At 41.2% G+C, this 26957-nt stretch overlaps 1 protein-coding gene across 3 annotated transcripts in view; it reads left to right on the top strand.

Annotated features, from left to right (window-relative positions):
* Positions 1-6575: 6575 nt before the first annotated feature.
* Positions 6576-26957, top strand: part of LOC100645563 (octopamine receptor beta-1R) — a 56602-nt gene continuing 36220 nt past the window's right edge. Inside the window, exons 1-2 of one of the 3 annotated variants that reach the window (XM_048408014.1) lie at positions 6576-7770; positions 10328-11496. In XM_048408014.1, the coding sequence (XP_048263971.1) occupies positions 10742-11496 (755 nt within the window). In that variant the 5' untranslated portion in view covers positions 6576-7770; positions 10328-10741. The remainder of the gene's footprint in view (positions 7771-10327; positions 11497-26957) is intronic. The other 2 variants (XM_048408013.1, XM_012310827.3) reach the window with 2 other exon arrangements.

Genomic DNA, 26957 nt, shown 5'->3' with positions numbered 1-26957 from the left:
TCGTAGTCATGTTCACGAAGCAGCGAAGCCTGCATAATGCCAGATATAATCGCATATTCACGTCTTAACGTCATTCGATAACCACCAATAGTGTTAAAGTCATCTGTAAGTAATTATATTAACCTCAAGACAGAGTTTTTAGTTTCTGACGCTTATATATAATCAGCGTATGTTTATTTTCATTATTTAAAGGGGAAAATGCAACAGTCAGCATGTCACTTAACATTAGCGATTCGATTGTAATTTCTCTGAGTTTCTTGGAGTTAAGAATTGGTAGTAGACTGGAAGTTGATAAAGCGATAAAAATTCGAAATACGTGTGGTAGATATTGTTCTGCTTTTGCGTGTCAGTTTCGATAGATCTGGATCCAATTTCTGATCTCGTTAGACACTTTGAGAGATAAAGTTTCGGTTTCTATCTCGATGTTAAAATATGTACGAATAATTGAATTGTATGTTTTGGATTTAAAATCCATGAATGGAAAATAGGGTAAAAGGGAAGTGTCACGTTGAAGTTGCAAATTAAGCAGACTCAATGTAGAGAAGATTGATAATTTGTTTTCTGGTTGTTTTGACGAAACGTGTCACATAAATTGCGCAAAATACATCGGTGTTATTATATTTATAAGAAGTAAAGGAATAAAGGATAAAAGGATCTTGTCGTTTGTTAGTTGTACAAAAAAGGGGAAAAAAGAGAAAAAGAAAGAAAAAAGAAGAAGAGGAGGGGGAAAAAGAGAAAAAAAGATATTCGACGAAGAATATACGGTAGATGTTTGTAAAGGTCATTGGGTCTTTGTCTGATCATACGTGTGAAAGTACTCGAAGATTCTGGCACGGATCATGTGATTTTTAAAGATAAGTAAACCCAAGGACGGTAAAAATAATTCTGTAATCGTCCTTCGATCATTCGTCAACTCTGAGCTGTGTTAATATTAATGTAAAAGTGAGACGGCGAAGTCGAATCACAACGACACTTTTGTCCGACTAGAGGCAGAGCGGAGCGTTGTAGTTTTTCCGTGGCCGGTTCCGGTATGTGTAAACGTAAACAAAGTACCAATTAAGCTGTACTTTGTTGTGCGTGAACGGAAACGAAGAAAGAATATTTAGAGCGGAAGTACGAGGAGGAAAGAGAAGAAGCAAAGGTAGGAGAAAACGAAGACGAGAATGAAGAATGCGAAGAAGGAAATAAAATATTATAATAAGAAAAGAGCGACATTGTGCGAGTGGATCGATCGAACGGATGGTGCGTAGCCATCCACGAACGTAGCAGTAAAATAGAACTTTTATAAAACAAGGTAAAAAGAAAAAGGCGAATATGAGAAGAGAGAGACAAGTGGTACTATTTAAGTACCAAATTATACGACTGGCGTGTGTGAGTGTATATAATACACAATTGTATACACTGTATATGTACATGTATATGTATATGTATATGTATATACGCATATACCGTAATACGAGGTATTCGCGAATGGACAAAGATTTAATGGTAACTAGCTCGGCCAAATAACGAACCCTAATCAAAAAAGTACAAAAAATCGTAAGAGGGAAATGATAACGTTTCTTTATGAAAACGCGTTATTATTACACATGTGGTATCGCTTAAAGTTTAGTCTCGTTTTTACTAATTCTAACGTAGTCTCTAGTCCTTTTTAGCACCGTCGTTTTTTCTAATCACACGTTCAGCATGTGATTTAATTATCGCGCGATTATCCGGAGGGCAGGATACGAACGTTTCCAGGATGGAAAGAAGAATATTTCACAAGTCAATTGCAAAAAAAGAAAGAAAAAAAGAAACAAAAACAAAAAAAAAAAAAAAAAATTAGAAGAAAAAGCAAATGTTTAAACGAAGTAACACCGTGTCGAATGAGTAACGATTTTGTCGTCTTTGTTGCACTTTTTCTTCTGTTGGTAATTTATTTTTTCTTTTTTTTTTCTTTTTTTTTTGATTTCCTCTTTCTCATTGTCGTCTCATTTGCGCGAATTTAAGCGATAAGGGCACGCGATTATTTTTGATCTATCTAAGTGAGAAGAAACGAGATATTCTCGGGACACGGCGTTACGTACGGTGGAATTATGATGTAAAAAGAAGATCAACAAGAAGAGAAAAAAAAAGACGCTCTGGTGGTATTTTCTTTCCCCTCGTTAACATGTAAGTGTTTTTCGCTCGTGTTGCCAGAATTTACTCTTGGCAGGTGATAAAAGAAAAAAAAATGAATATAAAGATTTAAGAATTTAATTAAGATGAGATAGAAGTTTATATTAATATAGAATATATCAAATAGATTATATTAAATATATAATATATCGATGTACAATAATTCTAAATGACGATTTATTATTATAATTGCTACGATTATCATATTATATTATATTATATTATATTATATTATATTATATTATGTTATTATTATTATTATTATTATTACTATTATCATTATCATTATCGCTATCGTCATTATCATTATTATTATTATTGTTATTATTATTATTATTTTTATTATTATTACTATTACTATTATTACTATTGTTAAATCCGTAATAAGAATTATCGAGGTGGATTAATCAAATTTACGTTGCTTTATGCCCTTGGATCCCGACGATCACACGCGTGAAGCGTTTTCGATCAACGATCTGATTTGGAAATCTCTGGTACATATACGTATAGTCGATCCTTGGACGCGACAAAAACGTCCGCATCTTTAAAGTTGCAATTTTCCGTTAAAGATTGACAGTACGGTTAATGACATTTGTTTTCTCTCTTTCTTTATTTCTTTTTCTTTTTTTTTCTCCTTTTCTCTTTCTCCTTCTTTTTTTCCTTTTTTTTTTTTTTTTTTTTTTTTTTTGCAAAAAACACGCGATTCCATATTAAAACTGTTTCGTCGCGAAAACCGTTGTCTGTGACTTTATTACAGTACTACCGTCTGTAAGCACGTTTGCTGACCAAAACGATCTTTCGATGTTGTACATTTTGTTACTCGTGCTTGACCGTTCTAGCGAAAAATTATTCGATTAACTGCGTGTAATCATCGCGAAGAAAGACAATCTCACGATACATGCTCGTTGTAATCTAATCGATGTAAGTACTTACGTAAGACGATCAACGACTTACGCAAAGCCAAATATCAAATGCAGCGAATCGTTGCCCCGTCGTCGTCGTCGTCGTCGTCGTCGTCGTCGTCGTCGTCGTCGTTGTTGTTGTTGTTGTTGTAAAACGTTTGTCGGCTGTTTTGATATTTTACTTTCCTTTCTTGTTCTTTTCATCGTTCTACCTCTTTTTATCGTACAGCCATTATCCAAGCCACGACTGTGTCGTTTGGTTCGTTTCATTAGTATTTTATAAGAAACGACTAATGGGACGATCGGAAGCTGGTATCGTCGGCAACTTATTAAGGGCGAAAGTCACGTCGATATTGCGAATCGCGTTTCACGTACTTTCAAAGGCCAAGTTTACGAATCGTTTAAACTTTCGAAAGTCTTCCTAAATTGCGTATAGGACTTTAAAATCGATTTCTCTTAAGAATTACACATGAATTCGATTCGGAAGAATAGCCTCTGTTGGAAATTAACTTAGCCAACTTTGATATCGCTGCAACGATGTATCTGTGTACACACGCGCGCACACACATAGTATTACAGTTTAAAAGATCGAAATCCTTCGACCGAACCTGTAAACCGGTTAGACACTTTTTTAAGAATCGTTAATTACATCGACTCTACCTTCGGTTCGATGCTTGCGCCGTTTTGTCATACTCGTAATTGGCAATAGTATTATATTGTATCGATATTACGACGTTGTAACAGAGCGAGCTTCTCAAGCGTCATGGCCCTTAATTATCCTTATCGAGCGGTTAATTACCAAATTACGACAAATGACAAGCGCCTCGTCGCTTCAATAGGAAAAAAGAAGAAAAATGTGGTCACTCGACGAGATTTTCAATTTGAATTTCTATGGAATAAGCACGTCGCGGATTCCTTTGTGTCATATTTCCGTACAAGTATGCATGTAAATAGAGTTTATATAATGGTATTGCGCGAATACAGGAGCACTTAATAAACTGGATTATGATGAAGCTTAAAGAAGAGGAATCTGTCATTCTATCGATCCATCGATTTTACGATTTTACTTTCCTACGAAAATATTTTTTATTTTCTTTCTCTCTCTCTCTCTCTCTCTCTCTCTCTCTCTCATATCTATCTATCTATCGGTATAGATATATTAATTCAAGTTTCGTTAAGATAAAAGTTGGCAAAGGCGTCGTCGACGACCTAGTTTGCCTATGTAGCATCAAATTCCACTACTTATTGCTAGTAACGGATGTTCGATATCTGCTCTCATCGTCGATAGCGGCCAGCGAAACAACCGGAACGACGATTCTTCCGTTGAGCGCGAAACGTCGCTTCGGTTTGATCAAAGCCGCAACGTTACGTAAGCTTTGAGAATCGGTCGATCTTTGCATGCTCGTCGATCGTTGGTCCACTCCTCGAACGCTGTTTCCCAGCGATCCTCAGACCTTCGTAATTACTGTCGTTTTAATGATGGCCCATCGTTCACACCGGCGCGGCGACCTAATTCCCGAGTGCTTTTCCCACTCGATCCTCCAAGCCATCGCGTCGTTTCACGTTCTCTCACGTTCTCTCTTCTTTTTCGATCGGCGAGCGCAGGATGATTCTTTTTAAAAGCTCTCGATCAACCGGTGCTCGAGATTGTTCAATTAGCGCGATAATTAAACCCTTGCCCTCGGCCCACTTTTACTTTTTAAAACACTTTTTAAAAGATGGCCCGTTGTTGGTCGATATTTATCGAATAGCGGCACACGGTTATTTTGGAAAATAAACGAGGTCGCGTCGATACGTCCTCCCTACAATCGACCAATCATAGAGATATGCAAATTCTTTATAAACGACGATTAATAATAATAATTTGTTCGATTTCGCGATGTGGATCACGCGATACTTTGCTATCGTTACAGTTACAGTTACAGTTTTTCAATACGCTACCCCGTCCCCCCCCCTTTTAGCATTATACGCTATTTATTATTATACGCTAATAGTGGCTAATAACGCGGGAAGTTATTTGCTCGTCGATTATTCGGCGATCGTTTAGAAGATGTTAATCGACGAATCGGATGGGTGTGTCGGAGCGAAGGCTGACAGATTCTACGCGCTTTAAGATAAGAGGGGAATGAAACGAAAAGGAAACGAAAGAGGAAATAAGAAAGCCACTGGGTGATCGAGTTCGGAAAACTTGTCGCGCGTATCTGGCAAAGTTTCGTCGAAATATTTCAAAGCGAAACAACGTTGCAGACGCTTTTCACAGTCGTTGTTCCTTTTGTTCCATCGATATGCCTATATTTGGAAGGAAATCGACGTCCAAGTTGCGACAAATTCACCAGATTCGCTCGAAACTCTGCGAGTAATTCGAATTGATAAATGACTCGTGATACGACTGCACGCCCGCATACATCCATTTTGCATCGAGCTTTTGTCGGAGTTTAACGAGCCTCCATTCAATCTAGCCTGCCAGGAGAAATTGCGACGGCGGTCGATGAATTAGGAATTACGAACCGTGTAATAATTTTGCAACTCGTCGTCCATTTCCTCTCTCCTGCATATTCCTGCGTATTTCTGCGTATTCCTGCGTATTCCTGCTTATTCCTGCTTATTCCTGCTTATTCCGGCTTATTCCTGCTTATTCCTGCTTATTCCGGCTTATTCCTGCTTATTCCGGCTTATTCCTGCTTATTCGTTGTTACCGAATAGACATTTGATCAGTGATCGAAGTCGTTTCTCCTTTATTAGGAAAATAAAACTGGCTGCGTTTCAGTTTTTTCAAACAAGTTGCCGCCGGTGTGTTACGATCGTACTGTAATCTCCTATTATATCGCGGAATGTCTAATCGAGTTATAAAGCGGCGGATCTCGTAACGATAGACGTTGTAGAAACGATCGCTTCTTACCGATTACATCGCGCAGCACGCGTTCAAAACCAATAACGAGCGATCGGGCGAGAAAACATCGGCCATAAAAGGCTGACCGTAACAGACCGATAGCTAATGAGTCTGAGTAAAATAAGTCGTTCTTTACGAAAGCGAATAGCATCCTTTTCGTTCTTATCGAGGTAGAATCGCTGGATATCGAGTTTCTTTCAGCTTCTTGCAAATTAATCGAAGCATAGCGCGAGAGTATTCATAGCGCAAATTCATAGATTTTTGTGAATCAGAGTTGTTCTTTATTCTTGGCGATTGGAAACGTTCGTAAAGAGAATAAAGTCGTATCTTCTGGGAAATAAAGTACCGCCGCATGCATCAGAGAAATTATACCAGAGAAAATGCTCTTTTAGGATCGGTGTATGTCCAGATCGTATAAAAAGTCAACCACATTCGCGCAATAATCGCAGATCAGGCTCGCAGAACTGGAACTCGACTAATTTCCAACTTGGTCGTCCCCCTTCTTCTACAAAAATTCCCGGGGAATTATCGGACGTGGCTGTTGGAAGGACAGAGAAGCGCGCAGGGTAGAATGGTAAAGTCGGTCGGTTCGTGTCCCAGAAGCCGTTTCGTAGCGATCGTGCCAGCCGAAAACCCGGCGCGAGCGTGTCGCGTTCCGTGTGGCTAGGGGGTGGCGTCCGCGCAGGGGATGCCAAGGTGCAGACGCCCTCGGTGCTGCCGCCAGCTCAGCGGAGACTAGCGGAAAGCGGGAAACCTGTTCGTCCACAGTTCATCACGGCCTCGCAAGCCGTTCGAACGGACACACGGCCTCGTCGCGTTCCGTCATCGCCGATCCATCTCGTCAACAAAATCCACGGCCTCGTATCGCCAACTATTTTCTCGTCGTCGAACCGCCTCCTTCTCCAACCTCGTGTTTGTCGAATCGATCGTCCCAACGAGCACCGCGACCGATCGTTAGCGTCACGTGTCCTGCCAATCTTCTCCTTCTTCGAATCAAACGGATCGAAAGGACTAAACAGTTGTTTTTTTATTATCGATCGGCAGGTTCAACCGACCGATCTAATTTTCGACTGCCATACCGATAGAGAATTCTGTTCGATGAAACGTTCTCGTTCGGCGGTAGACCGGTCGATTTTTGGTCGGACCTGCGGCGGATAGTCACGATGACTCGTTGAAACGAGCTGTGACAAGGGAGCCGAGCAGATTCGAAACACGTGGCCTGAGTTTAGCCGCGGTTGTTGTGCGATTCGCTGAATCCCGAACACACAAGCCCCCCCCCCCCCCCGGTACGTTATGTCAGCGAGTCGTATTATAAATTGTCTTGGTCCGACCCGAGTTGGACAAATAACGTAAAAAGAAAACGATAATAAACGATTCGTAATCTCGTTCCTGATTAAAGAGTAGAATAAAGTTTACAGGTCTGTTTGAAGGAAGGGAAAACCGAAGAGAAAAAGGTCGTAGCAATCGATCGGATTCTAGATTGGAATTTAAGATCGAAGAGACTCGTCCAAGAAACATCGCCAAAGTTGCCGTGGAATGGCTCTCTTACGTTAAGATCGATCGTGTTAGAAAGTGCGACGGAACAAAGTGTCGATGTAGAAACTGCCGCCAAGTTGATTAAAAGTGAGACAGAAACGAGTTCGACGAGCGTTTGCGCGATATTTTGCGAACGATACGGGCGATCGAAGAATCCGTTAACGAAACGTTGACCGGGAACAGAAGGACGTTGCAAGAGCGAATCGAAAGCGAATCGAGAGCTTGCCGTCGGATACGATGACGCGCGATACACGTCGGGAATCACAGCACCTGTGGAACCTCGAGGTAAACCGTTTACCTTTCTACATAGGTCCTATCCGTTATCCGATTCGCCTTGAATATCGCATTCCCCGCTTACTGCTGGTACATCATCCGCAATTACTTCTTTCTATCCTATCTCTATCCGATACCAAAGTATCTTTCACTTATTTTTAACCACGCTATCTTCGTTCCAATATTATACGCATAAATCAACGATTCGATCGTTTCGTTCTTTACGATCGCTATAGTCGCGTATGCAGGTCAACGACGCAAGTACATCGCGTATGTTTACACGTTTAAGGAAAATTTCAATTTGCGAAAATCTATAGTATACACACACGCGCGCATCTCCGGTACTCGTTTCTCTATTTTCGGTACAAATTCCATTTCTCTTCGTAAAAAGGTGTACGTAGCGAAAGTAATCGAGCAGAGCCGAGATGAGACGGAAAATTGCAGCCAAGCGAGATTGTTGGAAAAGCACGATTCGAAATTTCTATATTCTTGGCGATGCGAACAAGACGAACAAAGGGAAGAAGAGGTGTCACAGAAGCGTTACGAAACGAACGGACCAACGTTTCGACGTCTTAGTCTCAGTCAGCTCGATTTACCAATGTTTCTTGCTCGTTCGAACGCCAGTAGTACAAGCGCAGCATACGTCCGACGTTCCTCATAGTATGCAGTAACGAAGTAAAATTTGATAAAACCGAGCTGATCCGAGACTGCATTTTTCCAACGCGAACATTTTGTCAATGTGCCAAATGTTCGAAAGATGATTACCAGTCACTTGGACGTAGCTGTTTTATCATCGTTACACGAATTACCTCGATGACGTTGTTATACTTTCGGTAAATACAGGATTATCCGAATGAATGTATCGTGCATTTAAAAGGTAAATCCGATGCTCGATACTTGCACGATGAAATAAAGTATCGCGTCGGAGTATAAACCGTTGTGCTTGTTAAAAAGTACGTTGAAAAATTTTACAGCGGTAAAGTTAGGAAATTATATAAAAGTATCTTAATTTTCTCAAACAAACAATACGAATAAATCAATTTATCGGTTACTACACGCTTAACGTGTATACATATGTAGAGATGTGCATAATCGTGCATAATCGTGCATAATCGTGGATAAATCGTGGATAAATCGTGATTCTACGTAAAAGGGGGTCGCAGCTTTGCGCCCTCGGCCAAGTGCGGAGGACCAGAGTAGATCTATAATAGTTCCAGGTTGTTTACACTGTGCCGTTACTAACGCTACTTACACCGTTGCGCTTAACGAGTTAGACCGCGAGTTGGTCGATCAAGTTAATCCAAGTTAATCTGTACCGTTAACCGTAACGACGATTTAATAATTCTTTGCCTGTAATTGCTTTCGTTAATAACATCGAAAGCCGAAATGCAATTTACGAATAAATTTCCCGCTGCGATTATATGGCCAGACTAGTGGGACGCCGTTGCGAACGGTGGTGGTTCTCAGGTTGTGCTTTGTTTCCAGAAACTGCGAAGCGATGTCGATCGCCGGCCAAAAGTGACGTTGAAATTGTACGGCAGATTCGCGTGATTTTGAAATATCGTTGGATAGATTTAATGTAGTTTTATTTGAAATAAGCTATCGAGAGGGAAGGTGAAAAATGAACGAGTTTAATCGACCGAGCGAACGATCGATCAATTACCGATGAGAAGGTGGAACCTGACGTTGAGGAAAATATAGTTGACGATAATTAAATCCTAATGGGATTTAATTCGCATGGAGGGAAAAGGGTATTTTATGACGCGAATCAACCGTGTCGCTAAATTAAAGTAGTAAATTATCTTTTCAATTACTTCGATCCAAGGAAACAAACAGCAACGGAAGAATAAAACGACTGGAAAGATCGGATAACGTCTACATATGTATAGCTACCATTAATAATAGAAAATAATTCGAGTGAATAATTCAATTACCGGTCTGTAATAAATTAACAATTTTTATAATTTAATTTTGGAGGAAACGTTCAACGAATCGCGACCAACGATATTTGCTTTACGCTGCATATATCGGTGGTCATCTTGCGATCAGCGTTCGTCATTTGTATTTCGTCAAAGTATCGTTCCAGCCAATTCCCTCGTAATCCCGTTTCGTTCGAAATTTAATTTTCTCTACGACGAGAAAGCACGTACGAATTTTGTAAAACCAGCGGATACGCACGTTTTACCAGTACGATAATTTTTCGTTATTTTTCACATTGCGCGATCGCGAATTTACCCATTATGTTTCATCCATCTATTATTATTACTATGGTTGACAAATTATAACTATTTTCGATTACAGCTATAAAAACGGATGATATTTATTCGCCCGTTGGGCGAAAGGCTCAACTTAATATTATTACGAATCGTGCAAAAATCCTACTCTTGCGCGCAAAAATATAGCATACATAGGATGAAAGATATAGATCAAAGACTTTGAACACTTCTCGCACATTATAGACTGAATAAAAATACGAATAAAAATAAGTAGTTTGTACTTTTAATGCGCCACGTCCGATTCGTATCAACGACGGAACAAAGTTTCGTTCAATTCTCTTTTCCAATTTCAGACTCCGAAGATGTGGAAAAATGGCGTGGAGCTGTGCCTCGTCTCGTCCTTGCTCGAGCAGCGTGAGTCGCAGAATGGAAATGCAACCGTGCAACGTGCCGCCTGCAACTTGTCCAACGAATCGCCTCGAGAGTCTCTCGGTTCAGTCCCGAGCGCGTATAAGACGACCGTTGCTCGAAACAACAGCATTCATCGATGAATCCGACTCTGTCGTCCTTACGACTCGCGTTATCTCAGGAAAATGGCTGACTGCGAACGGTGAAACGTGCAACGCAACTTGCATTCGATATCATCCGTTAGCCAGCTAAAGCAAAGTGGATTTCCGTGCTCCTTCGATGGCCCGGCGGAATCGTAACGGGACGAAGCGAAAAAGTGGCGAAAAACGCAGCAAAAGGGAACAGCTGCTGCGAGAAAGATGGAACTAAACGAGACGATGGAAGACGATTCGAACAACAGCACCGATCTGTCGAGTCTGTCGAACGTGTTGGTCGATACTGGTCCATCGAATCGTTCTGCGAATCCCTACCAACAGCAAAATGGCCACGAATTGGAACACGCGATTCTTCTAACGGTAAAAGCCATGGTAATGGGTTTCATCATTTTGTGCGCTCTGTTCGGCAATCTATTGGTGATCGTGTCCGTAATGAGGCACAGGAAGCTTCGCGTAATTACCAATTACTTCGTGGTCTCGTTGGCTTTGGCTGACATGTTGGTGGCCATTTTCGCCATGACGTTCAACGCGTCGGTCGAGCTGTCCGGAAGATGGCTGTTCGGCTATTTCATGTGCGACGTGTGGAACTCGCTGGACGTGTTCTTCAGCACCGTTTCCATTCTTCATCTGTGCTGCATCAGCGTGGATCGATATTACGCGATCGTGCAACCGTTGGATTATCCATTGATCATGACGAATCTTCGACTGAGCACCATGCTGAGCGTGGTTTGGTGTTCGCCGACGGTGATGAGCTTCCTGCCCATCTTCGCCGGCTGGTACACCACCGAGAAGCATCTCGAGTTCAGAAGGAATTTTCCGGAGGTGTGCGTGTTCCAAGTGAACAAACTCTATGCCGTGATCAGCTCGAGTGTCAGTTTCTGGCTGCCTGGAATCGTAATGATCGCCATGTATTACAAGATTTACCGGGAGGCTGATCGTCAAGAGCGAATGCTCTATCGGTAAGTATTTTCTTTCTCGTTCGTTTAACGCGCTAAGGCAAACAACCACGCAAAATTATAGTTTACAGTGGCTACGAGTAACATTACCCATAGAATATCGTTCGAGGAAGATAACGTTGAAACGAAATTCGTATCGCCAGAAATTTTCATTCTTCTCGTCATTTAATACTCTCTTTCTATTCGAAATATTCCGCCGGTTATGGCATCTTCTTTCGACTTTGCCAGACAGCGATGTGCAATAATTGGCCAAGCAAACGCCGCTCTCAACTACATACGTATAGACCGCGAAGATTTCGATCGTGGAAAAGATATTCGACGAATTTCCGCTAAATCGAAACATTCGATGGAACAACTCGATCGTAATTTTCCAACTTTCATCCTTCTTTCCTCTCGTCTTTCATCTTATCTCGTTATACGCTTCGCCGTTATTTGCAACTTTACCTCACCGTTTAATATCTTTGAATTTGAAATTTGTTCGGCCTCTGCCTAGCAATTACGTTGTGAATTTTTCGAATTTAACGAAAAACTAGACGAATACTTTAGTTATAATAATAACTAATAATCTTTAGTTTTCAAAGTAAACTTTAAGCTTTACGCGTGTTCCACTTTCATAAAATTCGTGAAACTCATAATTGGATGAAATTTTTCATCGCAGGTATACGATGCGAAACACCGTCGACTTCTCCATTCGTCGTTCTCCACTTTCTAATCGATATTCCAACGTGCTCTCGATCTCTTTCGAATCTCACGTATTTTCAGTTCTCTTCGGTCGCCATTACATTACGAGATAAATCCATTTCTAGATTGAAACGGCTCATCCTGCTTGCAAGCCGGCTTCGACCGTGCACAATATGTCAATTTCGAGGATAGTCGCGCTAACAAAGTCGACTAACAAAGGACTTGTTCTACCGCTGAAACGCGTATTTGATCGGTTCTTTCGTCGTTTCATCGTATTCTCGTCGTAGCAACCGATTCAAATATCTCTTGGCAAGGTACATCAAATTTACGAAACGAGAAATATTTTGCATTCTACGAACAATTGCTTCCGCGCTCCTTACAGATATGGTATCAGTAGTTGCAGCGATCAAATTTTCCGATTTGATTTTTCTCGGTAATGGGCGAAGCAGGTTGTTTCTCCGCAAAACTGTTCGGCCGAGACGATCGTTTCCTGACGCTCGACGACACTTTCCGCGTCGGTGGCATCGGAAATATCGGAACGCGGTGGCTTCTCTCTTTTTCCCGTCGATCGGCAGTCGTCGGAAATTGGATACGTCGACGCGAATGTACCAGTTATCTCCAGCCGAGAACATTTATGCATCTTGCAAGAGTTGCTTGATTCGGAATTAACGTCGCGTCGCTTCTCCGATATGTGTACGTGCTGCTATGTACACCGAGACACGAAAGTCTACGCAGCTAGTGGTTAACGAACGCGTTCGAACGGTCCTTGTTATATCGGCAAAATTTCAAAGCAATCTCTCTCTCTCTCTCTTTTAAAGAAAATATATTTTATAGTCATTTATGTACAACACATATATAGAGTACATAGGGAAAAAGGAATTCATAAATACGATACGTTGCCTCAAATACGAGATGAAACTTGAATTAAAAAAGAAATAGGAGTATAACGTTTGCTTGGAAAAATAAAATTAAGCGATCCACGTATAAAAGACAGAGTAAAAATTATTTCGAATCAGGATCGCTGTTCCTCTGCCTACTCGCGACGCAGAACGATTTCACCCATCGAGATACGAAACAAGCAAATAATGAACGTTCTCTGCGTTCGGTCGGCACCGTCGCTTCGTCCAAGTAGAGTAACTTACCAGAAAGGAAGAGGAAAAAGAAAGAGAAATAAAGAGAGGAAAAGTATCTCTTAAATTTTGTTGCTTAAACGAACGCACATGTTGCCAGCACCGCGTTTCCTTTATCGCAGACAAATGGCGGGCAAAAGTTGATTCAACGAATTCGACGTGCTTCCAAAAGCTTACGTACGACCGTACGAGCTTACGGTGGTTTACGAGGTAAATTAACGCTAACGAGGCTGTAAATGCCGACATTCTGAAAAATTTAACGAATAAAATACAGATTCTAAAGGAAATAATTTATCATTACGACAAAAATACGAGATACGATCCTTCGTTTCTCATGGCGAATAATTATCGTATAATCGGGGATATCTTTACGCTTTCACGTTTCTATCAAGCATTCTTTCAGAGATTTACGTCGTTCAGCGTTGTTCAGCGTAATCGTTCTAGCAACGAAACCACCACTACCATCGCGTCAAAGACGAGACGGAGGAGTCGGAGCTTGCAAATGGAAAGGTTAGGACGTCATGGACGAGCAGGGACGAGGGTTTATGAATCGATCCTGGAATTCCAGCAGCCGAAGGCAGATGCCTTTTGGTCCGCTTCTTACGTTCTATGGCAATGTTAAACACGTTCTCCGAACTCGTCAACTTTTCTTCGACGAAACGAGAAAATCGAGCATACCTGTATTTGCTCGATTATCGATCGGATGAAAACATTCTTCGTCGAGCTTCTACACGCGACGATACGAAACAGGATCCGATACTCCGATCTTCGACTAATTTTTAAACTCAACTTTCTCGAAAGTCAGACTCTTGTCATCTGTCCACCCCTATCTAATCGAGAATTACTCAAATATACGTATATCGTTTTCAGTTTTCAGTTTTCAGTTTTCAGACTCGCTTTTCTCGAAAATAAAGTATCCTTGATTTTCGTCTCATCTCGAATCACAGAATCATCCTCGCTTCGTTTGTACCACGAATATAGGTTCGTGGCGTGTATACGTTACGTTGTTAACAATTGAATATACGTATATCGATCGAGGGATAAAAAGACGATTTTAGAATTGTACTCGTATTTTGACGGTTAAGTTATATCGGCTTTAGAATAAAGTTTTTGTTTTTCGACAACCACTCGGATAATCCGACGTCGTAGAGAAATATCGCATAGGAAAGATAGAGCGCAACGAAGAGTGCGAATTTTTTCTATATTTCCAAGCTTGTTCACAGCCAGAATGGGTTAATGTAACTGCATTACGCTTTCTGTTCTACGATTCTACGACCGTGGTAATCGATCAACGTTATCGAAGACGACTGTTTTTTTCACATAGTGTACAAAAATTGATATAAAACTGCCGTGCCGTGTGCTGCCATCGGCTCTTTTCCAACCTACTATATACGTATATTTAACGATATCTGTGCGATCAACTATCGTTTCATCGACAACCAACGATTCAACGGGAAAACATCCGAGACATTTTAAAAGTTTATGACTCGTTTTATCGATTTCGAATTGCAGAAAGGGCTCTCATCTTATAATCGTTCTACTTTTCGTCAATCGGTGTTTCAAAAATCGAGCTTCTACTTTCAGCTTCCTATCACAAATCGATCTCCCCGATCATATTTTTCAGAATAGAATTCAAATAGCAAAAGCTCGCTAGAAGCTTCTGGAAATCAATTTCCTATGAATAGGTAAAAAAATCGCCATCTGAATAGTAGCAAGAAAATACAGAAACAAATACAAATAGAAGTCGAGGTAAATGCTTGAACGCGCATATAGATAATAATAATAATAACTATTGAACGTATTCTTCGCAGGTTTTCGATTTTCGAAACGCTCTCGAAAATTCAGCGTCTCAGCGGTTCTCGAGCTTCGATGCCGGCGAGTCGAGCCAAAGTGCTGTTTAACGTCGTGGCTACGAAATTGCCGGCGATGAAATTTTTAAAGGGTCACGCGTCATCGATTCATGGGCATTCTCCATGCGACGACGAAAGTCGTGCGTCGTAATGACGAGCTCGAGCATGTGTATCGAATTTATTTCGCATGGAACTCGATTCGATCTATGAGTGGGGGGTCGTTCGTCTGGCTAGTCTGGAAAGCAACGATTCGCCAGCGGAGGAGGCGCTGAACTTTGTCGAGAGAAGCAATCCGTTTCTTCTTCCCTTTCTGAAATCTTCTATCTTGGATATTTTCTAAACGATTGTTACAAGCATCGTTGGATATATGTAATTTTGTTTCGACGTTCTCCTACTTACTTTACTTTATTTTAAGGAATTAACGATTATTACTAATATTATTAGATGTTTCAGACAATTATCAGAAATTATTACGAATATTGCCAAGTTTAACAAATTAAGAAGTTTATTGCGAATATCATTAGATATAAAAACGATTTAACGAATTAATTCGATCAATTAACATCGCGTTCATACTCTGTAAATTCCCCCATTCTGTACGAAGCGAATGGAAAATTGTATAGTTGGACGATAAATCGAATCGTTATTTTTAACAACTTTGCTAACCACGGCCGAGTTATACGTTTCTACAACATATTCGTTATTTTAACAGCGGTGTTGGCAGAAATATTTAAACAAGTTTTAGATAAAAAAAAAAAAAAAAAAAAAAAAAAAAAAAAAAAAAAAAAAAACTTACGCGGTGACACGGCTAGTAGCTCTACAATTTGAAGACGTTTGTTTCAATGAAACGTACTCTCGCGAATATTTAAATAACATGGATACCGTGAATTGCTGTTCAACGCGTACATAATAAATGGTTAAATTCTATCGAAAGACCAGTCGAGATTGTACAGAGATTGCACTAATAAAAAGCTATAAACAAAGTTACGAAATGTAGATCTTTCTGCGTCCAAAAAATCATTAATCTTTTATAGCAACGATATCGTATTTCGATTTTCTTCGAGTTTACGACAACCTGTAAAAATATCACGTCCATCTGTATTTCCAATTCCTAAAAATTCTCAATCTGCTACAAATACCGTGGCGCCCTAGTTTCTAAAAATGTTCACAATCCACCGAAACAACGTGCTACGCATCCTGCAACTTTGAAAAATGTCCATCCCCGCTCAAACGGCACCCGATCTTTGCTCTCAATTTCTAAAAATTCCCAAATAAAGCATCTACCTCTCCGGTTTGTATGGTCTCGCTTCCTCAGCGACGAACCATCATTGAATCGTCAACAGAAATACCCCGAATCATCTTCAACTTGGAAACGCTTCGAATCAAACGATGTATCCAACATCGTAAGTATATACTTATTGCGCGATAATAAATGCAGCGATGTAAAAATACTCTTTTCGTAGCCGATGTACATGAAACGTTTTCACTGAAAATTTGAAACTTTATCTTTTCCACCCTCTACGAACACCACGATCTCCTTGCTTGCCCTGTAATACCCAAAACCGCTCATCCACTCCTAAATCATAATCTCTTTAGAAACTCGTCCCTTAGAAAAGCCATTCCTCTTATCCTTCTACCCTAATAAAAGTGATCTACATCTCAGATTTTCCAAGATCCACGAGTTTCGTTGAAACGCCGTCCGAAATTTCACGAAGCCTCTCGACGGTATTCTCTCTCGGCTGCAAGCCTCTTCGTGACCTTATCTATATATACATATATGTGTATGTATATATGTATATATGTATATATATATATATATATATATATAGAGAGAGAGAGAGAGAGAAGGAAGATCGGCACGGTATCGATGCTAAAGTCTACGGCTAAGTGGCTTGACTCGAAGAGAAGCGCTCTTTAAATTCCGTTCGAGGTTCGAGCGCGTTGTCCCGTGGCCTTTTTGGGTCAGCGTAAAATTTATCGAGCCGTGTCGTCGTTGAATAATAAACGCCGGTGGAAACGGTTGCTCTTGAATCTATTATTTCCCATTTGTTCTCTCTCTCTCTCTCTCTCTCTCTCTCTCTTCGAGTCTCAATTTCCAAACGATTTCAAGGTTCTGATAATTCGAGTCCTTTCGGACGAGTAATTTCTTTCGAGTAGTTTCTTTTGATGGCCGGCAGATAGAAGAATAAACCATTAGGTATCGTTATTAGTCGAAACACTCGCAAGATTCGCTTTCGAGTTTCGAAGTTAAGCGAGTCTGGATGGAGTCGTCTACGTACTCAAAGCGATCGGAAGTGTTTCTGTGCACATGTTTATCCGTGTATTGGCGGTGTCGGTCGATCCGTTCGCCTGCAGTTCGTAAACGGGGATGCGGCACGTTTGTGGAAAACAGCAGGCCGTCGTTGGCTACGTCCTACTCCCTTCCATGAAACTTTTATCGTTGACAAAAGCAGGAACGAAGGGAGAATTGCGACGAAGCGAAACGTTTTCCGCAAGTTCTTTTTTCACGTCGTCGTTGGGCTATTATTAATGAGATCTTTACGCTCCGCGTGAGTTGATTCCGCGTGTTTTCCCCTTCAAATCTAAATCAAGGATAGGCTGATGCGCCGATTTTTCCTAACAAAACGAAGACATTCGATAAATTCGATTAAAAAAGATAAAGAGAGAGAGAGAGAGAAAAGAAAATTGCGCTCGTTAGGAGGAATCGGTAGAAACTATTCTCTCAACTATTCTCAAACGAGACGATTTCGATGAAAAGTGTCATTCTATATTTCCAACATACTCGTTAAAGAAAAATCATGCGCTGCTGACACTTTGCGAAAACCAGAGATCTAAATTAGGGGGATAAATATAAAACGGGACAAGCAATTGTAACGAGTCGTGGAACGTTCGCGAAGCAAAAATAAGAAAAATATACGTCCGTGTGAGATGGGCGATCGATGCGACACAATGGAAAAGCACTTATCGCGACTGAAGTCGAGGAGCAAGCCGCTTCTGACGCTTTCTTTCGTTTCTCGAGCTCCTATCCAAGATCCTATCCATAATTTACGGACACATTTGCTCCCCGGTGTTTCGTATTTCGGAATGCTTTCGAGTAGCCTCGACGCGTCTCCTTCGGGCTTAACGAAAATCTTGGATTTATAGTTTTAGCGAGAGAGCCTATGTCCGCTTCTATGGAACCGCGACGTCTCCCGCGATACTCGCGACACACTAGTTCGGTTACGCTTCTCCTCAAACTCTCTTCGAAGAATGATTCCTTCCTTCTCCTCACGATTCTTCTGCTTCCCGTGTTTCTTTTTTTTTTCTTTTTTAATTTACGTTCGCGGGAAAGATCGAACAATTTGCACTTGGTGTAAAATTGCACTTTTTAATCGGATCCTGCGTGCAACGGTGTAATCTAGTTGCATTTATTAACGGATTAATCGGCCTATTTTGCGTATGCACCCATAGATTCGGTATCACACGGTTATTACATTCCATTCGCTGTAACGCTGTCACTTCAAACAGTACACCGTTAGCCAGCAAAGTAATTACTCCACTGGGAACGTTATTAAGCGAATCACGTTTCCACTACACCATGTTTATTAATATCATTTCGTCCGTACGTAGACGATTTGCTCGACCGATTAAACGTGGAACGTTTAAATTCGACGATTCCGTAGAAACACGATTATTCAGTTTACAGTTAAAAACAACGTCCTTCGAATCGTTATTTGAATATAGTATTCGATAAAGTAAAGATTAGCAACGAATTCATTTTAATACGAACCGAATTTAACGCAAAGTTGAATTTTATTCGACCCTGTTTTAAAATGGAAACAAGATGCAGGATTTGGAAGCGAAGGAACTTTTTCTCAGCCATGTCGTCGTTCTACGAGATTTAGTAACGTGGATCACCTGGTGGCAGCGAACGCGTAAACCTTTCCGTTTTCGCGAAAACACGACGGCAATGAAAATCGCGAGACCACGATGAAGAGATCCAAAGCGACGAGACAAGAACGTGACTCGGGGTAAATCCTTGAAAATCCCTGGGTAGAAAAGGCTGGAACGAAAGTAATCGGAATACTCGCGAATGCCAGCCATGTATAATATTTCGTTGAATCGCGAGTACCGTCGCTGTAGTTGGAATCGTTCCTACGGCGGACTAATCGACGGACGAATCGTCCGACACGAGGAAAAAATCGCATCGAGAGAAGCGGTCGACTCCTGTACAAAGTACAGTTTGATACAACATCGTTGAAAAGCGTTAAAAGTGTCTGGGTGTGGGTGCTTATTTCTAACGAGATACGTTCCAATTAAAAGGTCGGAGCGCGATAACGTCACTCATTTATTTATTTGTTACGATATGCCGATATATAAAACTATTCTCCGAAATTGTTTATTTAACCATTCCCGTCAAGAGCAGATGATCGATCCATATAAAGTCAAGGTGTACGGCTATAATCTGTACAATTTACGTTTAAAGAGAGAAACGAAACGATAAATGAAATCGGTGTTACGGAATCGGTGGTCACGAACAAATTAAGAGATTTAATTATGCGACTAAGCGAGCGTTTCGTATATCCATCTATAGATATAGGATATATGCAGGGGAAAGACACGGTGGTCGCAGAAAGATGCTTCTGTAGTTACGATATTCCTTGATTTTCCACGATTTTCCACGCTTTTAAACATCTGCCACTCGAATGGAGTTGCCGATCCAAGTAGCACAAAGCACTTTCTTCGCAGACGGTGCAACGAGATTATACGACGACGACGAGACGAGATTTTCATCGTTCGTTGAAAACGTTGGATATGCGTGTAAAACTAGAGGGAAAACAACGGGGAGCCGTGGCGCTAATTCGAATTCTCGTGGCGCGTTTCCCCTTGCTGTCGAGGGAAAGAGCAATTTTCCAGATCTGTTCCCTCGTATAGCTGACGCGCTACAAATTTCCCTTTGGCGTAGCAAGGCAGGCAAAGTTTGACTTTGCAGCGCGAACCAGCGGATTTTCGTCGATCCGAAGGGAAATTGAATCGTCGCGACTAAATAAATAAGACGTCGTGATTATCGCGTGTTATCCTCGCCACTAGATATCTACGCGCCGCATCAGAGCGTTTCGTTCCAGTAAATTGTCGAAAAAGTTTCAACGAAAGCACGTTGAAAGAATCGACATCAACGAAAAAAGCGTGAAAAATATCGCGAGTAATTCGAGAAATTTCGAGAAAGGAACAGACGTTTTTTTTGCGCGTTACGTTTCCAGTCTCTTGATAATTCGAATACGCGAAATTAGGTATACGTACGAGCTTTGTAAGTTGTTACGTTATCGTGCGGAATGTAAAAAACGAAGATACATTATGAGAAAAAAGAAAGAAGGTATGATAGACCAGAAGGTGGCGGGTCTAGACGGTGGACAACTTTTTTTCAACGTTGCTCGTTCCAAGCGAATCGAAATAGGACGAACGACTACCTTGCGTTCCGTTTTTTAATAGATATCGGCGAGAACTTTCCTCGCAAACCGATTACTTACTTTTCTCTCCCCTTCCACCTGAGATCGATGGGAAACTTTTCACCGACGGCCTTCTCCGCTGCCACTCGCATCGCGATAATTTATGAAATTTCCCTTCTCTTTCCTACTTTTTATAGCTCGAACGGACGGAATAGATCACAAACGCCGGCCAGAGACGACGTATTCTCACCATTATTCCCAGCATATTATCAAGGAAATAACGTTGGTCATCGAGGAAATTGAATTTTCGTTCTGTCACCGATTTAAGCGCTCCTTCGTGAATCACGAACGTTCATTTATCGTTTTATCGTTAAATTTAATTAGTCGAGTTGAACGTTTGTCTAGAATCATCTACGCGTTATTTTCTTCGTCCTGCTGCTTGTCAATCGGATATCAGCCTCTTGTTCCACCTACCTTCTCCTCGTTTTCTTCAATCTCTTGCTTCAAAAATTATCTTCCATCATATTTATCTTCTCCGCTTTCACAGACGTATTTACGCATACACGGAATACTTAAATCGCGATGCGTTATAAGTCTTGGATCTGCGTCGAAACTCGAAATTAAATCCAACAGAGTTCACAGTTCTGGTATTTCCCTACTTTCCCGATAAAGATTTCGGTTATCGGTATATCCGTGCAGAAATTTATATGAAAATGGAAAAACGTTCTGCCGAATCCTGCCCGAAAGGGGAAACTCCGATCCTGCTTACGTCGTAGCGTCTCGTTGGCAAACACGTTGTCCACGTCGTGCGAGCAAGCACTTTTACCGTCCCAATCTCCTTTACAGCTTTCTTGCTGATTAACCGGACACTTTCACGAGAATCGATGTAAATGTAATTGGCAGAGAAACGTTTTACGATAGAGTGCAAACAAAAAGATAGGTGAGAAAAGAGAGTCGATGCAAAAAGCTTTCCGCTGCTATCTTAGTTCTATCAGGCCGTGAAATATCCGCTAAATGGCACTTTAAATATCTTTCCTTATAAAATAGAATAGAAACTAACATATACAGAGATAAATTCTACAACTATGTATACATATATATTGTACGATTTTGTCAGCAAATATACGAAGACGAAACAGCGGGAATATAAATAAAAAAAAAAAAAGGATCGTTTAAACTACGAAATCGTAGAGAACGTTGTATCGAAGGGAAAGGTTCGTGACGGCAAAGGAAGTAAGTTCACGGTTCACGGCGGGGGAACACGACATCAAACTTGCTGATAAAACTGGCCAGCGAAAGCTAATGGAGCTTTTGATCAAGGCCCATAGATACCGATTTAAAACCGTGTAACTACACACGGTGCGAGAGCATAGTACCCTGGTCGAAAGAAACGATTCTATCAAAATATAATAAAATAATTAATTACATACAATGCGCGTAAAAGGTTCTTTTTTTTACAGAGAAAATCGTCCTGTAGGTTGGGGTTAACTTGGGGTTTTGGTCGATAACTGCCCGTCCTACTTGCGTAGGTGGTCATCCTCTATGAAAGAATCGTACAAGTTCCATTCCGTTATTTACATCGAATCGAGCACATTTCCACGCTACCTGTCGTTCGATGTAGTACTATACAGTGCGAGCGGAGTTTTATTCATATAAAAATATCGAGTAACATTCGGTACTACAAAGTTATACCTCAAGTTAGACGGCACGTACGCTCGAAGTAACTACAACGAAGCAACGTTTGACAAAGAGAAGTAAAATTTCAAACTTCAAAATTCCAGTATTATGTATTATTCGGTATTCATTTTTTTTTTTTTTCTTTTTTCTCAACACGCCCAGCCACTGACCTACTTTCCTCGTGCCTTTCCAACTGTCTGACTTTTTTAATATCCTTTAATAACGTGATTCGTTCGGCAGTTCAGCTTGATCGATTCGAGACAGCAATCGCGAAAAAGTGTAGCGAACGTAAATACATAGCGTTTGTAACGACGAATGAAAAATTTAGTTCGAGCCTGGTTTATGGTCGCGGTGGGCAAGGAATATCGGAATGATTCGTCTATGACCTGGTTGTGGTAGCGCGAGAGAAACGAGGTCGCTCGTTTCCTGTAAGCTAAGCCGATGAAACAATCGAATCGGCGATCGAGTCTCGCGAGAAAACGATAAGAGGAGACGGACAAAACGTCGACACGATCCGATTGATCGAAGTAGCTGCTAATTATCCGAAGCTATCAAATTCGCGCGGCAGACTAATTCCTTCGAGGACGAACGCGTTTATCTCCAATTAATCAACGCCTAATAATCTATCGTCTTACGGAAATCGAGATCGGATCTTGCCTTCCGTAATGACCGTGTATGTATAATAGTCCGGCGGACAAGCTGCGACGGAAGCAAGGAGAACGGAATCGTTGGCTGACACGCCATTAAACGAAACCTCAAACCTTACGGATCTTTTTATAGGGGTTAGGTTGCGGTTAGGTTGCGGTTAGACTCGCTTCGGATCGAACAGACAGTTTCATTCCGTGGAGAGAAACGAAGAGAAATCGTTTCGAAGGGACGCGAAAATAAAAGCGAAACAAAGCGAACGAATTAGGGAAACGGAGAAATTAAATGGAAGAGGAGATCGCTTTTTCTGCCTTCTCTGCGTTTTCTCGAACCAGTTTCTCGCAGATTTCTCTCGGCAGTCTCGTTGGTATTTCGCCAAGGAAAACAGAATGGTAACGACGTGGCCGATTTTAACAAGTTTCGTTCTCTCGGTCATGCCGTTGCTCGCGAAGTTTCCGGCCGTCGAACATAAAACATCGGACTCGTGACTCGATTGGAGAATTTGATCGGTTAACGAACAAAACTCGTGTTCCTTGAAACAACTAGATCGTTGTTCGAGTCTTATCGTGTCTGGATATCTGGCGAGGAACACGAGACAAGTATAAACGATATATGATATAGTAAGTTGGAGGAATCGTTATTAATAAATACGAGTATTAACTCGTAACTCGTCAAGTTTTGCCATTGAGACGAAGGTTCTATAATTTTTTCGTCGACACGTACGGCACCAAACATTAGCAGCAACGAAATAGAAATATAAGGCTAGAGATAGGTTAAAACTAGTTCAGTCTGATCGATACCTTAAACGATCGATCGCAACTCGAATGTAAAAAGAGGAAAAACGTTACAAAGGTCTGGGTATTTGAAGGTTTGAAATTGCGTTTCGTTGAAATAATCTTTGGCACGAAACGACTGAAATTCTACCGACTGAAATAGAATCGTAATCGTATTTAACATTTTTTCTGGGATTATTCTGTACACATGTGGCGACAGCAAATCAGCCCACATCGCGGATGTTATTGATTTTGCAGCGTTCACACACGGCACATCGAAGGAGCGGTCGCTCTTCCAAAGGGATTAATTTCCCGTGAAATTTTATCGACCATTGCCGAAACTCGTGATAATGCTCGTGCGGTCGACCGAGTGTTGTAAGAATCGCATTAGGATTAAAAGATTATCAAAACGAACCGTTTTACGATATCGATGTACAGGCTAACTTTATAATTTTATAAGATTTCAAATAGTATAGCTAGCTAGTAAACCCTAGCACGTATATTCGCAAGTTGAAACGTTAAATTATAGCGTCGGTATATGCGTTAAAATGTGGTCGCAGCGAAATATCGCCAAAGCGTTGCTGCGCTATTACTGTTATTTATTTTTTATTAAAGAAACCCAACTAACAAACCAACTAACGCTGTTCGTCGAATCTAAATTTCTTCGCTTTAGATCGTAATACGATAGATAACAAAAATTAAGAAAAATTAAGAAAGATTTAAAAAATTAAAAAATTAAGAAACATCGGAAATGCCACGTACGAAATACATACGTATGCGATCGTGTCTCAGAATCGGCGAGTCTCGTAACGTAATTTTTAAGGAAGTTTTAGGATGTTTTCTACGTAACGAACTTATTGTTCGATCATTGTATATTAAATATCGCATATTTCTATAAAAGGTGTACGCATACGTTTGCCAGTCTGCGCATATTTGTGGAACGTTTTTTGCTCGAGTATACTTGGTTCGCCCGACGGAATATACCGACAAACTTTGGCTATTAAACTCTGTGCATAAATAAACCGCTCGTCTCCCAAGTTCGTGTGAAAGGAGTTGTACTATAAAAAAAAAAAAAAAAAAAAACTTTGAGCAAAGTTACCACTTTGTAAAACCATCGTGCTACATGAAAAATTTCATGTTCTGTTACCAGTTTCCAGCAGAAGGAAACAAACTTCTGCAAAGAGAGACAGGGAACGAGGATCGAAGCCCAACCGGAGACGATACGTAATTTGATAACTCTCGGCTTCGAATTTTATCACGATCTCGTGTTCCATGCTAGTTCCATTCTACTTCTATTCCCCTCTGTCGGTCTACTTGCTCCGAGTAGCTAATAACGCGCGCCAGAGTAGCTGTATTTACACGAGATTTTTCGATAGCTTCGGTTTTCGTGCTTCCGTCAGCCTGCTCGATCCTCGCGCTGGTGGTTGACAGAACGGATAATCGCCCGTTTCACCCTGTTCCAGTTCAAGGTCCGTTCGCCAGAACGAGAGAAACGCTCGTCAAGGTCTGTCGCTTCTTTCGCGCGTATCATCCAGGATTTCGTAACCACGTGGCGACTGTTACAGTTAACCGTTACGCTCGTGCAATCTCATATTTCCACGAATATAAATGAAGAAATGGCATTTATGACAGTGAGTAGAAAAGTAGCATGTCCGCGCGAGCGAAACACTCGACAAGTGGAAGAAAATATTGCCAGGGCGGTACATCTAAACGGAAACGAGTAGAAGGTGAATTCTTGAACGGAAGAATGTCCCTTTATCCATTCGCTTTACGGTTGTTTCCATTGCAAATCTTGCTTCCATATGGGGAACGCTACGTTCGCGTTAAGGAAACTACGTAGACAATGTAAGAGGACACGAACGATCCCGGAGAAGCAGCAAAGACGTTTTGCAGAAAATGTAGTATATTCAGCTACGAATCGGCAATGTCTCTCTTTTTCCCGTCTTTTTCTTCTCGTAAATATCGTCAGGTATAAAACAGCCGGAGAGCGATGTAATTTCGTCAAATCGAAAGAGAAAAGGGAACGTTTTCGAACGACAGACTCGTCTCAACGATAAACACGCATGTATACGCGTTGATGTTGACCCGTTACAACGATCTATATTTAAGATCATCGTCCATTCTTTCGATAGAAACAGCTTCTTTGTAAAATAATTTGTATTCGTATCGTATTTGTTTTCACGCTCGAAACGAATCGACCGATGCATAACGCGCGATATATAGGAAAGCGGGGCAAGATTAAACGTCGATACAATCAGCCTGAAATTAGCTCGAATGCGACAGAATGCGTTTCAATTCGCTCGAGATGTCTGGCGAGGGAAATTAGAGCGGTGATCCGAAAGATAAGGGAATGGGAATGGGATTGTTCGCAGTTGCTCGACCAATTTCGAAGAAAACGAGGGGCAAAGTCAGTTTCCCATCCGTAATGAAGCGCATTTGGTTGGAAACGCGGAAACCTCCGCCGATTTCAAAGTTAAACGCGCTCGAGATCCTAGGAAAGGAGCAAAACGGTTGAAAGGAGGCGCGGCAAGGCCAGGCTCGATAAATCGTCGGTTAATTGCCAGTTTGTCGATGTCTCCGTCGTGTATCGGGGCTTAAAGCTTCTTCCAACGATTTATGGCCGCGTTCCGAGAGCTTCAACGAGGAGAAATCGAAAGATCTCCGCCGGATGGCGGACCAACGCTCGTTCCGCTCGATTATCGCGATCGACTATCGCTAAAACGACCGCCAATAACCGATCGCGAAACAAATTGCCAGGAACGAAGTCGCGGTTTACGAGAAACGGTGAGATTATTGCACGCTGCTCGCTAAACTCGTCGCGTGTTTCTTCTTTTTCTCTTTCTCTTCTTTTTTCCAGCGTGAATAGAGTTCGGGCGCGGAGAAAAATGGCCTTCGACGTTGAAATAACGCTAGCGAATGAAATGGCGAAGCCGGCCGAGACTTTTCGTTGATTCGAGCCAAGTTAACGACGATAAAACGAGACGGAAACGAAGATAAGGAGGTTCTTTGGAAAAAGCGCAGTCTACAATTTCTCATCGTTCTTCTACATTTTCAGCCGCCTGATCTTCCCTACTTGTATCTAAACGGTGTACTATTATCTTAACGTTATCTACGAATAAGATTCGTAAAATACCAGATACGTTCACTTATATCGTAAATATATATTTAGCTTTTGAAGACAATTAACGATATTCTGTATCCTGGCTAAACAATTTTTTAATTTACAAGCTATCTCGAAACAGTCGTAAACGAAGGAGCCATCGTAGCGGCAATTTCACAAAA

Source organism: Bombus terrestris, chromosome 8 (genome assembly GCF_910591885.1).
Source record: "Bombus terrestris chromosome 8, iyBomTerr1.2, whole genome shotgun sequence".
NCBI classification, from domain to species: domain Eukaryota; kingdom Metazoa; phylum Arthropoda; class Insecta; order Hymenoptera; family Apidae; genus Bombus; species Bombus terrestris.
This window is presented reverse-complemented; position numbering and strand designations above follow the sequence as displayed.